This window comes from Bubalus kerabau, chromosome 1, assembly GCF_029407905.1.
Source record: "Bubalus kerabau isolate K-KA32 ecotype Philippines breed swamp buffalo chromosome 1, PCC_UOA_SB_1v2, whole genome shotgun sequence".
NCBI lineage: Eukaryota > Metazoa > Chordata > Mammalia > Artiodactyla > Bovidae > Bubalus > Bubalus kerabau.
The window spans coordinates 180,233,284-180,249,623 of NC_073624.1; the positions used below are offsets into that span (position 1 = coordinate 180,233,284).

A 16,340-nucleotide genomic window follows, 5' to 3' on the forward strand; every position below is an offset into this window, starting at 1 on the left:
TGGGGGTCCGGGGAGCGGGGCCAGGCCGGAGGAGAAGAGCTAGCTCCTTCATGGATGCTTCCTGGGTCCTGACCCTCCTTACTCTGGGACAGCATCCTCTGATGGGCCTGTGCTGGCCTACTGTGCATGTAGGCTGCGGTCCTTATGAGAACCCTGCAGAAACAAGGTGTCAAGGGAACTGGGGGTGGGGGACCCACTCAGGGCCTTGGGGCATGAAATGACCGAGTCGGACCCCAGACCCATGTTGGCCGGCCGCACCCAGAGCCTGGCATCTGGCAGCCTCTTCAGCATTAACCAGGCGCTAACTGGTTTAACTCCCTAAGGGAGCCAGAGGGAGAATGCTAACCAGCTACACTCCCTAGGGGAGAGCCAGGGAGGGGAGCATCCAGCAGCCTAGCGCCAGTTCCCCTCTCCACCCCGAGTCTGGAAGGTAGAAGATGCGGGTGGGAATGAGGTGATGCCCCCCACCCCACCCCGCCCCAGACCATGTAAAATTGAAGAATGCTTCAAAATGAAAGGAAACCATCCAAGGCCACATCTGGACAGGGTTGTGGGATGAGAGAGATGATTGTGGGCTGAGTAAGTAGAGGGGAGAGTTTGCTGAAGGCTGGGAGCTGGGGAAAGTCCTGGGGGTCGGGGTGGGGGAGCTGCGCCGGAAAATTACTTTCTATTTCTCATGAGAGGAGACAGCCCTGGAGGGATGTCCTGCCCCATGAGTGAGCAGCCCAAATCTTCATTCCCTGAGAAGCTGTGCTGAGTCCCTGCCCTCAACTGGCTCATGATCTAGTGGGGAAGGCTGACAATAGACCTGCTTATACAAGAAGGTGATTTCAGGGCCTTCCCTGGTGGTCCAGTGGTTAAGACTCTGGGCTCCCAATGCAGGGGGCCCAGGTTCTATCCCTGGTGAGGGAACTAGATTCCACATGCTGAAACTAAGAGTTAGTGCAGCCAGATAAATAATTTCTTTAAAAAGGCAAAATGTTTAAAAGAAAAAAGAAGGTGATTTCAGGTGCTGTGAATTAAACATGGGGCTAGGGACTCCCCTGGCGGTTCAGTGGTTAAGACTGTGCGCTTCCACTGCAGGAGTCAAGGGTTCGGTCCCTGGTCAGGGAACTAAGATCCCACAAGCTGCACAGTGTGACCAGAATAAATTAAAATAAAAACAGGGCTAAAGAATGGCAAGCGAGGGTACAGGAGTGCTGGGGGCGGTCAGGGCAGGTTGCTCTGCTGGGGTGACCTTGAGGGTGAGCCCTGAGTGTTGAGAAGCTGCAGCAGGCGATGGGGGTACTGGGAGACTGTTCAGCAGAGGGGCAGCCCAGGCAAGGGCTCAGGCCGGAAAGAAGCTGGAGCTCCTAGGACTGCGAGGAGGGTTGCATTGGAGAACGTGGTGACACCAGCCCAACCAGCAGCCTCTGGGTCCTGGTGAGGAACGGAGACCCCAGGGGAGAGCAGAAGGGGAGGTTAACACTCAAATTTACATCACTGAATGCTGGCCTTAGCACTGAGTGGAGGCAGTGAGGCTGGGAAGAGGAGGAGGCCAGGACAAGCCTCTGGGGGCAGCAGGGTGGCGGCTTGGGCCTGGTGGTGGCCCTGGGGAGTCGGCAGATTGACAGGGTACTTTGGAGGGAGGCAGAGCCCATGGAACTTGCTGGAGGAGCTTATGAAGGGGAGGGGAGCAGAGAAGTTGGTAATTGAGGAGGATTCCTAGGTTCGGGTTCTGAGACTGATTCAGCGTGGAGAAGGGAATGGCAACCTACTCCAGTATTCTTGCCTAGGAAATCCCATGGACAGAGGAGCCTGGCAGGCTGAAGTCCATGGGGTCGCAAAGGAGTTGGACGTGACTGAGCAACTGAACAACAGCTGTTCAACAAACATTCAGGCCTGTTGTGGAAGCAGGACCAAAACAATGCAATGATCCCTGCCTGTGGAGGGGCACATCCGTGAAAAAAAAAGAAATAGTCACATTTGAACCAAGGTCTGAAGGAGGCCAGGGAGCAGAGGAAGAGGCCGTGTGAATAACTGGCAGGCAGAAGATTCACCCAGAGGAAGTGACAAGTGCCGAGGCCCTGGGGCAGGGTCTGGGCTGCTTGAAGAAGAGCAGGAGGCAAGAGTGGGGTCAGGGAGCTTACCGGGCTGGTTGATAGGCTTTCAACTGTGGGGGGAAAAGAAACCAGTCGTCAGGGCTCTTTTGTGAGATTCCAAACTGTAAATAAGAGGCTTGGAAAGTATGAGCTTGTCCCTGGTGTTGAGACCATAGGACAGACGGGGGGGATGCGAGTAGAGGACAGACCAAGGGTTTGCACACTAGAAGTGAAGTGAGAGTCACTCAGTCGTGTCCCACTCTTTGCGACCCCATGGACTCTGCAGTCCATGGAATTCTCCAGGCCAGAATACTGGAGTGGGTAGTCTTTCCCTTCTCCAGCGGATCTTCCCAACCCAGGGGTCAAACCCAGGTCTCCCACATTGCAGGCGGATTCTTTACCAACTGAGCTATCAGGGAATGAGAGCCAGTTAAAACATGGGGTGCTGGAACTTGCCTGGTGGTCTAGTGATTAATAATCAGCCTTGCAATTCAGGGGGTGCAGATTCGATCCCTGACCGGGGAACTAAGATCCCGCACGCCACAAAGCAACTACACCCAGGCCGCACAACTACTGAGCTGGTGAACCATGACTAAGAACGCAGCCAAATAAGTAAAAGAGAAACTGTTTTAAAAAAGAAACATGGGTGCTGACCCTCCTCAAAGAAGGTACATTTCTAGCAAGTTGCTGTCCAGGCTGGTGCCCCTGGGCCAGGGTCATACTTGAAGAACCGGGGTGTAGATGGAGCAAAGGACCAAGCGTGGAGATCTGGGTGTCCCATCTTAGGAGTATCCCAGGGGAGACAGAAGCAGTGAGAAGAGGAGAGGCTGGGAGGGAGAAAAAGTGGTCAGAACTCGGCTCTGTGCCCTCGAAGCCGCTGTGCCTGGGAAGGACAGACTGGGGAAGGGGGGCTAGCCTGGGAGGGCACACAGCTCCCACCCCTCCTCCAGCCTCCCCAGCCCCCCCAGGGGCTGCACCCACCTCTCACCCCGCCTGCCCATCTCCAGCTCACCCTGAGGATCCCCCCGAGAGGAAAGAGGGGACTTAGTTGTCCCTGGTCCCTGATCTGTGGCGCCAGCCAGCTGGATTCTAATTAGCTTCCAGAGCCAGAGAGACAGGAAGCCAAGGGGCTGGGGGTGGGGCCCTGGACTCCTGCCCAAGCCCGGGAGGCTGCAGGCTGGGGCCAAGACGCCTGGGTCCCCCACCCTGGACGCCGTGCTGGATGAGGTAGCTGGGGTACGGGAGACGAACTGGCAGGGTCTCAATTTCAAGAGGCTTCCAGAGGGTTCTCCTCTGGGATGGAGGGTCTGGGGCCTGCCTGGGTGCAGGTAGGCCCTTCTTAGCTGGTACTGCCCGAAGAATTACCCCAGCCACCTGGGGAAGGGGGCACTGGCAGACCCCAGGAGGTGCTTCTGGGAGATCCAAGGTGCCCAAATGGGTGGGTCCACCTGTTGGGGTGGGGGGGTTGCACCGTGAGCCAGAGGCCTTGGAGGGGTCAGCCTCTGGCCCAGGGGTGCCGCTTCTGTCAGATACGGCCGGCTTGGTCCACCCCTCTCGGGGCAGCGGGCTAGAGGCCCTCGGGCACCTGCAGAAAGAGAGGGGACCTGCCCTCCTCCTCGGCCCGCCCTGCCCCCTGCCTCACTCTCCCTGTCCTCCACAGGCTGGTGGACCAGGCCGTGGTGCCCACTTGGTGATGTGGGGCGAGGCCCCCTGCACAGCCCTCTGAGCCGAGAACGCGCCCCTGGCCGCCGCCATGGCCCGCCTGGCCGCCGCGCTCTGGAGTCTCTGCGTCACAGCCATCCTCGTCACCTCAGCCACCCAAGGTAGGTGTTGAGGGGGCCGAGGCAGGGTTGGGGGGATGAAACCCCGAAATACCCCTGGCCAGGGCTCCCCTGGTGGCTCAGCGGTAAAGAACCTGCCTGCCAATGCAGGAGACCTGGGTTCAATCCCCGGGTTGGGAAGATTCCCCTGGAGAAGGGCATGGGAACCCACTTTTTGCCTGGAGAATCCCATAGACAGAGGAGCCTGGTAGGCTACGGTCCGGAGGGTCGCAAAAGAGTTGGACATGACTTAGTGACTCAACCACTACAACCTCCTGGTCCCTTGTTAAGAGAATCAGGCCCCCACCCAGCCTCAATCTGGCAGACCCGGAGCAGAGAAAGACTTGGTGATCACACACCCTGATTCAAGGGGTCCCCAAATCAGCCCCTCACCCCCAACCCAGAGCTCCAGGGCTCATCCCGCCAGGGGTCCTAGGGCCTGGGATTTGGGCTGTGGCCTCCAGGACCAGGACAGGCCTTCCTGGTGAGGCTCTTCTGTCTTCTCTGTGTGTGTGTGTGTCTCTCTGTGATTACATCTCCGAGGCTCTCGCTGGGAAGAAGGCTTAATTAAAGCATGCCCGCTGACGTTTATTTAAAAACAACTAATTATCCGGCTCGGCCCTATGCCGGCCCCGGGATCCCGCATACGCCACAATTAGTGCCCGGAGCCTGCCCGCCCACCCTCACCCGATTATTCAATTACTGTCCCCACGGTGGGCCCAGGCGGGGGCAAGGGCAGCGCGGGATGAGAGGCAGAGAGAGGAGGCCTGCCGGCCTCACCCTCGCCCTGGGGGTGCCCCCTGCCTCGCCCTTCCCAGCCCTGTCTGGAGGCCACTGGTGGTGGGCCCTGCTCACCAGCGCTCCCTCTCACAGAGAGCCTCAAAGGTGGAAGGGGCGTCATTCAGCCATGCCACCAGGCCTTGGCACTGCTCCGGCCAGCTGGCACCCTCCACTCCCGCAGCACCAGTGTTCTCTGCCCGTCCAGGTCCTGCCCTACAGTCCCAGTGGGGCCGGGCGGGGCTGCTTCCACCCCCAGACCCATCTGAGCCAGCCCTCCACCCCCAGCCTCCTTCCCAGACCCAGGAAGGACTAAAATTAGACGTGGGAGCAGATGGCGCTGGAGGAACACATGTAAAACTTTTCCCCAAGTGGGACTCAACTCACCCCAAAAAACCCCGAGGGCCTGGCTGCCAACCCTGTTGGGCCCCCAGCTGGCATCAGAGGGACTAGATCGCAACACAGGGGGTCCGTCTGTCTCTGCTGCCAACGCGCACTGGGACTTTCTCTCTATCCGCCAGTGACAGTCTCCACGTTGGTGGCTTGGGGCCCCGCTGTGTGTCCCTGCTTCCCTCGGACCCCCGGCATAGGCCTGGCTGGGACCAGTGTGCAAGGAGGTGGCTGCCCTGGCAGGCGTGGGTGGTGCTGCAAGAGCCAGGCACTCCCGTGGCAAGTTCTTCCATTGTCATGGCAACCCTAGGAAGTTTCCCAAGTGAAAGCCAGGGCCCCCTCCCTGGGATGCCCTCGCTGTCCACAGCACCTCCTTCCAGAACATCTTCTAGCACAGAAGCCTCCCAGTACATCCCTGGGCTGTGGTTTGCCCATTTTACAGATCCAGAAACAGGCCTGGTGAGGCGCCAGCAGCAGCTGTCCAAACGAGAGTGTGCATGAGAATCATGGGTGGGTGTACCCATTCAGGGGCTCCTGGTTTCACCCCCGAGATTCGGGATCAGCAGGCCTGGGTCTGGGGACACTCAGAATCTGCATTCTGAACACAGTGCGGATATGCCCAGGGCCACACTGGGAGAAACCCTGGCCCAAAGGACCCACCTGGCCTGTCAGCTGGGAAGTAGCAAAGCCAGGCTCTGTGGTTTCTTCCAGAACGTGAGGACATTCCCTAATACACCCTCTCTGCTCTGTGCGTGGGGGTGGTGCGAAGTTAGAGAAGTGCCCCAGGCCACTCTCAGCTTTGATGATTTGCCTGAAGCATTCATGAAATTCACAAGCACCATTATTGTTGTTTACTCGCTCAGTCGTGTCTGGCTCTTTGGGGACCCCATGGACTGTAGCCGCCAGACTTTGCCACTGAGCCACAAGGGAAGACCATCTCTTGCGGTTATAGTTGATTACTGGTGGCTCAGATGGTAAAGATTCCTCCTGCCAATGCAGGAGACCCAGGTTCGATTCCTTGGTTGGGAAGATCCCCTGCAGAAGGAAATGGCAGCCCACTCCAGGATTCTTGCCTGGGAAATCCCACAAACAGAGGAGTTTGGCAGGCTACAGTCCATGGGGTCACAAAAGATTTAGACATGACGTAGTGACTAAACAACAACATCGTTGACTACAGTGAAGTGATACAGATGAAAATCAGCCAGGAGAGGAGGGGCATGGGGCAACATCGGGAAGGTTCTGTGCAGAGTGGCTTCTGGTGGTTCCCTCCCAGTGCAGTCGCAGACAGCAGGAACTCTCTAGGCAACGATGAGCCACACCATGCATGTTATACTGCTAACCGGGGAAGCTCTTCTGAGCCTTGGTGTCCAGAGTCTTTACTGAGGCTCAGTCACATAGACATGGCTGGCCTCAATCTCCAGCCCCTCTAGAGGTCAACTGATACATCACCCAAAACACATACCTGAAACCACATTGTTAGTGAACTATTAATAGTTTGCTAGGACCGTCATGACCAAATGCCACAGACTGAGGGGCTGAAGCAACAGAAAGGTATTCCCTCCCAGTTCTAGAGGCTATACATCCAAGATCAAGGTGTGGGCAAGATTGGTTCCTTCTGAAGGCCACTGGGGAAGGGTCTATTCCAGGCCCTTCTCCTTGGCTCATAGGTGGTCATCATCTTCCTCCCTGCATCTCCACATCATCTTCCTTCTTTGTGTGCCTCTGGGTCCAAATTTCCTCTTTTTATAAGAACACCATTCATATTGGATTTGTTGTTGTTCAGTCATTCAGTCACATCCGACTATTTGCAACCCTATGGATTGAAGCACACCGGGCTTCCCTGTCCTTTACCATCTCCTGGAATTTGCTCAAACTCATGTCCATCGAGTTGGTGATGCCATCCAACCATGGCATCCTCTGTCAACCCCTTCTCCTGCCTTCAATCTTTCCCAACGTCAGGGTCTTTTCCAGTGAGTCAGTTCTTCACATCAGGTGGCCAAAGTATTGGAGCTGCAGCTTCAGCATCAGTCCTTCCAATGAGCATTCAGGGTTGATTTCCTTTAGGATTGACTGGTTTGATCTCCTTGCTGTCCAAGGAACTCGCAAGAGTCTTCTCCAACACCAGTTTGAAAGCTTCAATTCTTCGGCACTCATATTGGATTAGGGCCTACCTTAGTGGCCTCATTTTAACTTGAGTACCTCGGTAAAGATGCTATCTCTAAATCTGCTCGTAACTAAGGCAGGGGTCCCTAGCTCCTGGGCCACAGACCAGTAGTGGTCCATGGTCTATTCAGAATCAGGCTGCAGAGCAGGAGGTAAGTGGCGGGCCAGCAAGTGAAGCTTTGTCTGTATTTACAGCTGCTCCGCATCATTTGCATTACCGCCTGAGCTCCACCTCCTGTCAGATCAGCGGTGGCATTAATATTCTCATAGGAGCATGAGCGCTACTGTGAACTGTGCATTCAAGGGGTCTAGATTGCACGCTGCTTATGAGAAACATCTGAAAACAATCATACCCATACCCCTGTCCATGGAAAAAATTGTCTTCCATGAAACCAGTCCCTGGTACCAAAAAGGTTGGGGACCGCTGTTCTAAGATACTGGGGGTTAGGGCTTGATTTCAGCATATGAATTGGTGGAGGGGGGAAGATCTGATTTAACCCATTAACAGTTCACACAGGCTACCCTGGCATGGCTCCAGGCCCCCAAGTAAAGACACTCTTCTCACAAAGGACACTAGAAGGGCTCACAGGGCACCTCCCAGGAGCCAGACTCTTCTTGGGCCGGGCTAATGGCCTTACTACACAAGTGGTCACACCGGGAAGCCCATTTCACAGATGAGTAAACTGAGGTTCATACAGCCCGCAGGCCGATACAGTCAAGCTGGAGGTGGAGCCTCTTCAGTGGGGTTCCTTCCCACCCCTCCTGGGCCTCGTGGTGACCGACTCCCTCCCTCTTGTCCCTGCAGGCCTGAGCCGGGCTGGGCTCCCATTTGGGCTGATGCGCCGGGAGCTGGCATGTGAAGGCTACCCCATCGAGCTGCGGTGCCCGGGCAGCGACGTCATCATGGTGGAGAACGCCAACTATGGGCGCACAGATGACAAGATCTGCGACGCCGACCCTTTCCAGATGGAGAATGTGCAGTGCTACCTGCCGGATGCCTTCAAGATCATGTCCCAGAGGTGAGGGGCTCCAGGAGGAAGGGGTGGCAGCAGTCCCGAGGGGCCCCAAATAAGGTGCCTGTCCTCTGCGCGCCCCATGGCCAGCGCACCCTGTTCCCCTTCACCCTTCCTTGTGGGCATTTGACACATGTTTCCTGAGCAGCTACTAGGGGCTGGGTGCCACGCAAACAGCCAGTAAGACCCAGCCCACCCCCTGCCAGCCTGTCACCTCCCCAAGCCGTACCCTTCGCCAAAAGCCCGTTGCCTCCAGACGCTCATCCTAAGATTAGCGGGGGCTTGCAGGGTAAGAGCCAGGGCAGGACAGGGGGCGGTGTCAGAGGAGCTGAGGGACAGCCCAGAGGGCTTTCCTGAGGAGGTGACGCTAAACATGGACAGCAGAACGTTATGTGCTTGTGTCAGAGAGAGGTGTGTGAGAATGTGAGGGAGTGAGTGAGTGTGAAGACTGTTCCTTTCTGTAAGTGTGTGTTTGAGTGGGGGTGGGAGGTGTACAAAGCTACACACTCAAGCCAGACCACCTAGAGCTCATCAGCTCTTCCTTCAGATTTTACCCAGATTTAGGACTTCCCTGGTGGTCCGGTGGTTAAGAGTCCGCCTGCCAATGCAGGGGACATGGGTTCGATCCCTGGTCCAGGAAGATCCCACATGCCACAGGGCAACTGATGCCGTGTGCCACAACTGCTGAGCCCATGTGCCACAACTACTGAAGCCCGTGCGCCTAGAGCCTGTGCTCTGGAACAAGAGAAGCCACTGCAATGAGAAGCCTGAGCCCCACAGCTAGAGAGTAGCACCCGTCGCCGCAACGAGAGAAAGCTAGCACACAGCAATGAAGACCCAGTGCAGCCAGATTAAAAAAAAAATTTTTTTTAACCCCGGTTGATTGCTGCTTCCATGCCAAACCCCCCACGGCTGCTTACAGCATGCTCTGCCCCCTCTCCATGCCTTCTCTTGCCTGCCTGCTATAGTCTGTTCCCGCCATAGCAGCCAGAGAGCGCTTGTGAGCACTTGAGTCAGGTTCTGCCCTCCTCCTATCAGATCCCTCCTTGGTGCCCACTCACTCAGAGCAAAAGCCCAAGTCCTCCTCAGGTCCACAAGGCCCTGGACACTCTGCAGTGTCCTCTCTAATCCTCACCTTCTCCATGCTCCTCCTCACTGGGTTTCAGTTACCTGGCCACTCCTTAGACTCATCACCCACCTTCTGCTAGGGGCTCCCTCAGGACCTTTGTGCTGGCTGTTCCCCCTGTCTGGAATCCTCTTCCCCGAAACCCAAATGACTCCTCCCTCCCCTTACTCAGGTTCTTTCATTTGAATTATGGTTTTTTGCTGCACCCAGCTACTAGCACGTGGGATCTTATTTCCTCGACCAGAAATTGAACCCATGCCCCCCCACTGCATTAAAAGCACAGAGTCTTAACCACTGGACTGCCAGAGAAGTCCCCCATTAAGGGATTTTTTTTTTTTTTTTTTTGCCTAACTAGCCTCTTAATGAGGTCTACCTGACCACACTCTAAAATCACAGTGCTCCCCGCCCCACTTCCCAGCCCCTTCTCTGTCTCTCTCTCTCCTAGTCCTGACTTCTGCCCACAGTTCATTGGCTGTATTGCCTCTTTATCATGTCTCTTTTATGTCTTCCCTCCCTGGGCTGTCAGCCCCACAGGAGAAAGGAGTGCTGTCTGTCTCCACTGTGTCCGCAGCCAGCTATCCCACAGGCGCTCACTGAATTTTTGCCAAATGCCTGAGAGAGAGCAGGGTTCACTCCAGGAACCTGAGCAGAAAACTAGAAAAGGGAAGGAGGCCTGGGGCCAGCTCCACAGCCCCTCGGGGATTCTAGAATCCCTCACTGGATGGGTTCACCAGAAGCCATCTGAGAGCTTGGGGCAGGGAATGGGCATGGTCAAGTGGCTCAGGTGGGTGGGCCGGGCTGGAACCACGTCATCCTCTCCCTTCCACCATTTCTTTCTCAAACATCTACTCTCAGGACTTCCCTGGTGGTCCAGTGATTAAGGCTCTGAGCTTCCACTGCAGGGGGCATGAGTTTGATCCCTGGTCAGGGGCTTCCCAGGTGGTGCTAGTGGTAAAGAACCCACCAGCCAATGCAGGAGACATAAGAGACATGGGTTCGATCCCTGGGTTGGAAAGATCCCCTGGAAGAGGGCAGGGCAACCCACTCCAGTATTCTTTGGGGACTTCCCTGGTAGCTCAGATGGTAAAGAATCTGCCTGCAGTGCAGGAGACCTGGGTTCAATCTGTGGGTCAGGAAGATCCCTGGAGAAGGGCATGGCAACCCACTCCAGTATTCTTGCCTGGAGAATCCCCATGGACAGAGGAGCCTGGTGGGCTATAGTACATAGGGTCACATAGAGTAAGACACAACTGAAGCAACTTAGCACAGAGAAATAAGGTCCACGGGCCGTGCGGTGTGGCAAAAAAAACACAAAAAAACAAAAAACTATTCCCCTGCAGCAATCTACTCCTTCTTCCCTAATTTCCAACTCCCAACACCCCTGCATGGACCATCCCAGTCCAGCCACCCCTTTCTCCTACCCACTGCCTCTCCAGATCCTCCCTGCCCACTTCACTCGGACCAGCCTCAGGGTCTGTGGTGGTTTTCGCCATCTCCCCAAGTTGCTTGCACAGAAACTTGCCTAGTTTCCAACGCCCATGGGGTCTCAGTTCTGGGGCAGAGGGGTGGGGGACACAGTAGTGCGGTCACTGGGGCCGAGCGAACGTGATGAGGCCACTGCCCCCACTGTCGTCACATGTGGAGACTCTACGTTAGTTCAGGGTCCAGCTCTGTGACTCTGACAGAGACACCCCAGAGTAAGTACAGTGACCTAAACAGGATCGGCTTCCTAGGTGAGGCTAGTGGTAATGAACCTGCCTGCCAATGCAGGAGATGTAAGAGACACAGGGTCTGTCCCTGGGTTGGGAAAATCCCCTGGAGGAGGGCATGGCTACCCACTCCCGTATTCTTGCCTGGAGAGTCCCATGGACAGGGGAGCCTGGCGGGTTACAGTCCATAGGATTGTAAAGAGTTGAAGACGACTAAAGAGATTTAGCTCACAAACAGGATCAGAATAGAAAAGACCCTCAGCACCTGCTTCTATCTGAGTACTGAAACCCCGCCCCCCACTTCCACCCTGGGGCCACTCCCTTAAAGGCTACATCATACCCACTCTCACCTCCTGGGTTAGAACTCAAGTCACAGGCACTTCCCAGCAGGGGAGGCTGGACATGCGGTTTTTCCAGGAAGGCCAGCATTTCTGTGTTTTTCTTTTTGTTTTCATAGAGGCGAAATCCACATAACAAAAGATTCACCATTTTAAAGTGAACAGTTAAGTGGCATTAATTACATTCACGATATTGTGCAATCTCTGCCTCTGTCAAGTTCCAGAACATTTTTATCACCTCAAAAGGAAACTCTGTCACCCTGAGCAGTCACTCCCCACCCCCCTCCTCTCCCCTGAGTCCCTGGCAACCACTAATCTACTTTCTGTCTCTGGATTTGCCTGTTTTGGACATTTCATATAAATAGAACTGTGAAACACGTGGCCTCTGGGGCTGGCTTCTCTCACTGAGCATGATGTTTTCAGGGCTCATCCACGGTGTAGTATTAGCGCTTCCTTCCTTTTTATGGCTGAATAATGCTCCACTGTGTGGGTAAGCTGTGCTCCATTTATCCACTCATTCGCCCGTGGGTTGTCTCTACCTTTTGGTGATTGTGTGAATGATGCTGCTGTGAACATTCATATACAAGCAGTTGTACACAAATACACCTTCAGTGTTGCAGGAGATGAACGCACCTGCTTTCAGTTCTTTGGGTCGTAGGTAACGAAGTCTGTTTAACCATCTGAGCTCAGTGTTATATATATTTTTAAATTTATCTATTTTTAATTGAAGGATAATTGCTTTACAATATTGTGTTGGTTTCTGCCATACATCGACATGCATCAGCCATACGTATACATATGTCCTCTGCCTCTTGAACCTCCCTCCCACCTCCCATCAGTGTTATATTTTTGAAAAGGGGAGGTGAGGGGTGTGGGTATGAGCAGATGCTCATGAGTTAAGCACTCATTGGTTAAGAGCAGGATTGAAGTGAAGACGCAGGAGCCCCCTCTGCCTCATACCTGTCAGGAAGCCCCCCTACAACCAAACCACTTCTTTCACACCCACAGTCAAGGTGCTGTCCTGCGCAGCCAAGACTCGGCTGCTCCAGGAAACAGAGACCTTGACCGTGGGTATAGACAGCAGAGAAGAAACATCTTTTTGTTGTCGCTAAGTAGACTTCCCATTGCGTGGTAGCCAGACTCCTGAGAAGTTGACAGGGACTTGGGGAAGTTCTGCATGGGGAACCAAGGATGGTTTCAGCATGAAGGGACGACTCTGCCCCTCTCTGGCTGCAGAGCCTTGCGGCAGCTCTGTCCAAAAGGTGGGACGTGTCAAGATGTGGTATGCGGTGGCAAGCACTGAGCATTTCATCAGTGTTCACAAAGATACCACCTTGTATGTATGGCTTCACATCTTATTGAACAAAGGACAGGTTTTATGGTCAATTTATGGGAAAAAAAGAGACATAATGGCACAGGTGACACTCAGGAGGAAAGTGATGAAGGGTGACTGGAAAAACAGTTTATGGAGTGACCCCTCTGGCATAGCCTTGAGCTTCCTGCTGTGCCAGGCCTGAGAATAGAAGACTCCTATCTGGAAGGAGAGAGCAGACAGGAGGCAGAAAACAACACCCACATACGGCCCCTGGCATGGTCACCGTGGTTCCTTCCCCAAGTGGAGATGTCCCTTCCTCTCCTGAGCCTGGGCCTCCCCCGCCCAGTTCCAGGCTCGTCTTTTCCCAACCCCCCATCTCTCCTCCACAGGTGTAACAACCGCACCCAGTGTGTGGTGGTCGCTGGCTCCGACGCCTTTCCGGACCCCTGCCCTGGGACCTACAAGTACCTGGAGGTGCAGTACGACTGCGTCCCCTACAGTGAGTCATCTTGTTCCTCACGCGACACGGGCCCTTCCCCCTCCCAGAAGCAAGTGAGGAGGAGACACCTTGAACACACACACACACACACACAAGGCCCAGCTGGGCCAGGAACACAGGGATGGCTGGACCCGCTCCCCACCTCACAGATTCTCTTTGTTCTGACTCCCTTGTCCACACTGCTGTCTGCCCCACCTCCACCCCCACCCTTGACTCTGTCCCCATCCACTGGGCACCTTCTCCAGCTCCTGTTACTCTGGCCTGCTCACCCTGCTTCTTCACCTGCCCTTGGCTTATTTATACACTTCAAGCCCGCACCCAAGTACTCCACTTGGCACACTTATTATCTCTCCTCTCCCCGGACCTTGACCTCACTGCCGTCTAAATCCTCTTCCCCTGCTCTTCCCACATCCCTTCCCTTCCTGACCACCTCTTACACACATGCTCTTCCCTCTAACCCCGCTTCCTCTCAGCTCCCTCTCCTCTCTCTTATCCTTCTCACTCCTCACAGGCCCCCACTCCTGCCCCTTCCCAATCCTGGAAGCTGGACATTATACCCATAGAAAAGCAGGTCATCCTCTGAGGCCTGGCAGCAGATCTCATGTGAAGGGCTAGGGGCAGCTTCCACAGATTCCTCACTCTTGGTTGGTTTGCCTGTTAGCATGCCAGTACTTCCTGTCTGCACAGGAAGTGCTGCCATGTTGGACTGAGGGTGGCACCCAGGCATCCTGAGGAAGGTGATCTGGGGAGCCAGGGGCCTTCCATTCTTGCACCCAACTAAAGGAAGCAAACCATCAACAGGGTCTCTCCTCCTCAGCACCCCACCCTTAACATGGCCCTTCTTTCCAGCCCTCATGCTCCCCCCACCCTTCCTCATCATCCATTCCCTCCTCTCCCCCCAGCTTCACGTAGCCAACCTGGAGGTAGGGCCCTCTGGGCAGAGGGGGGAGGAGGCAGGGCCACCAGGGTGTCTTAAGTGTGGGGGGCAGGGGCGGGGGAGCAGGAGGCCCTGTGACTCTCTCTCCTCTCCCCTCCCACCCCAGCCTTCCCCCCAACCTTTGATTTCTCCTCGCAGGTGACCGCAGATGTGCTGGGGGAGATAGGAGCCTCATGTGCTTCCATAGCTTTCTTCTTTTACTCCTTACCCTTTCCTTTCAGCGACTGAGGCCTCCAGTCACCGCCTGAGGGGGACGCCCATCTGATCCTTGAAGCCTCCCCACAGCACTGGGGACACTGCCCACCCCCTGTGGGCTGGGGCAGCAGGGGAAGGGGGACAGGAGTTGGGGAGCACAGCACAGTGGAAAAATCTAGACTGGGTTCGAGGTTCAGCCCCGGCCCTTGGGTTTTCTGGCTCGGAAACTGGAGCAAATGACTTAAATTTCTCTGGGCCGCTGCAGAAGAAGGCAAGAGTCTGGGGGGTCATGTGTGCAAGGAGCCCAGCCCAGGGCCCGCCACAGAACCCAGTCATGGTGGCAAAGTGCTGGATGTAAACTCCTCCCACAGGGCAGAGACTGCATCTTCAACCCCCTCCCCAGCGCCCAGACCCAAGCCTGGTTCGGGATGTGCTCAGTAATGGTTTGGGTGCCCTTTCAATCCAGCTGAGCCTACACCTCCCTCTGTGATGCTGGGAGGGGATCAAACACCTCTGAGACGCTGCTGGGACTCCGGAGAACATGGGTAAAGAGCTCTCTGTGCACCCCCAGCGGGAGATGTGAAGGAAACTGCACCCGTTCTGTTTGCTTCACTTCATTGAAGTCATGTTGCTTCACTTCATTGAACCTGTTTCCTCATTTATAGACAGGATTCTCGAAACGCTGCCAGAGGGGTGCTTAGCTTGCTTCCTGGTGCCTGATAAGCGCTGAGCACTTAGTAGTCGTTGCTTTTCTTTTGACCACTCACCATGACTTTTACCAATTATTATTGCTATTGGTAATCAAAAATAAAACTAACACCAGCTGACAAGCCCAGTTTCTCCTGAGACCAGGCAGATAAAAAGCAGGGGGGGAAAAAATCTCCTGGTCCAAGTGGTGTGCAAAAGCAAGTGGGAAAAAAAACAAAAACAAATGAGTGGATACTATGCAGGTATAGAAGCAGGGAAGAGGTGTAGAGACTTCCTAGAGCTGAACCTCCGAGTGTGGGCGGGAGGGCATGACCCACAGAGACCAGGAGGGCTCAGGGAATGGGCAGCCCCCAGTCTGATGGGAGAGAGCTACCTTGAGCCCTGGGAGAGGCAGTGGCACACGCGCTTGGGTGCGCACGTACACACACACATTCTCACACTCACACTCACTGACACGGAGGATGTATCTGGGGGGCTAGGCTAACTCCTGATCCCAGAAGAAGAGGGCTGGCATTCCAAGGGTGATGGAAGCCAGGCCACCAAACAGGGAGGCCTGGCACTCACTTAGCCCCAGACTCTGAACATCTCCTGTGTACCAGGCTCTGGGAGAGGTGCTGGGAAGGGAGTCAGACACTGCCCCTCCCGGCAGACAGGTGGCAGGAGAGCGAGGCCTGGGTCAGAGGTTCCTAAGGGGCCGGGGGGCCCAGAGCCTGGAGGGGGCACAGCCTGGGCAGCCCCTCTTGCCATGGGCTTCAGAGGCTGGGGTGACCCCAGTGCTGGTCGGGGGTGGGTGCGGGGCTACCGTGGGAAGGGAGCAGTGGGTGTGTGGGGCACCCCCCCACCCCCCCGGCACATGGACCTGACAGGCCCAACTAACGCTGGATTTGCCTTGCAGCTGAGCACAGTTTAACCCGTGCCCCCTTCCTCCCCAGGTGCTGCCCGCCTGCCCATCCCAGCCGTGGGCTGGGGAGCTCCCAGCTCCTGGGCCCCCAGTGGGGAGCTGGGCAGAGAGACTGAGCCTCGGGCTTGCCCCCAGGGGAGCGGGGGAGCGTGTCTGTGGCCCCTCCTGCTGTCCTGCCCGTCTGTGATGTCGCCCCCAGCCCAGCCTCTTCCCTCTCTGCCTCGTCTCCCCCACGGGGCTCTTGGAGGCCCCGGGCTCCGCCTGTCTGCCTCTCCATCATTCTGTGTCCAACCTGCCACCCTCTCTCTGTGTTGGCTTCCGGGTGCGGGTGGGGTTCCGAGGGTTTGGGGAAACGCAGCTGGACTCTT

At 55.7% G+C, this 16,340-nt stretch overlaps 1 protein-coding gene across 1 annotated transcript in view; it reads left to right on the forward strand.

Annotated features, from left to right (window-relative positions):
• The window catches only part of ADGRL1 (adhesion G protein-coupled receptor L1), a 49,846-nt gene that overhangs the window by 14,740 nt on the left and 18,766 nt on the right, over positions 1 to 16,340 (forward strand). The window contains exons 2-4 of the mRNA XM_055543001.1: positions 3,742 to 3,904; positions 8,037 to 8,250; positions 13,122 to 13,231. Coding sequence (XP_055398976.1) covers positions 3,835 to 3,904; positions 8,037 to 8,250; positions 13,122 to 13,231 — 394 coding nt within the window. The 5' untranslated portion in view covers positions 3,742 to 3,834. The remainder of the gene's footprint in view (positions 1 to 3,741; positions 3,905 to 8,036; positions 8,251 to 13,121; positions 13,232 to 16,340) is intronic.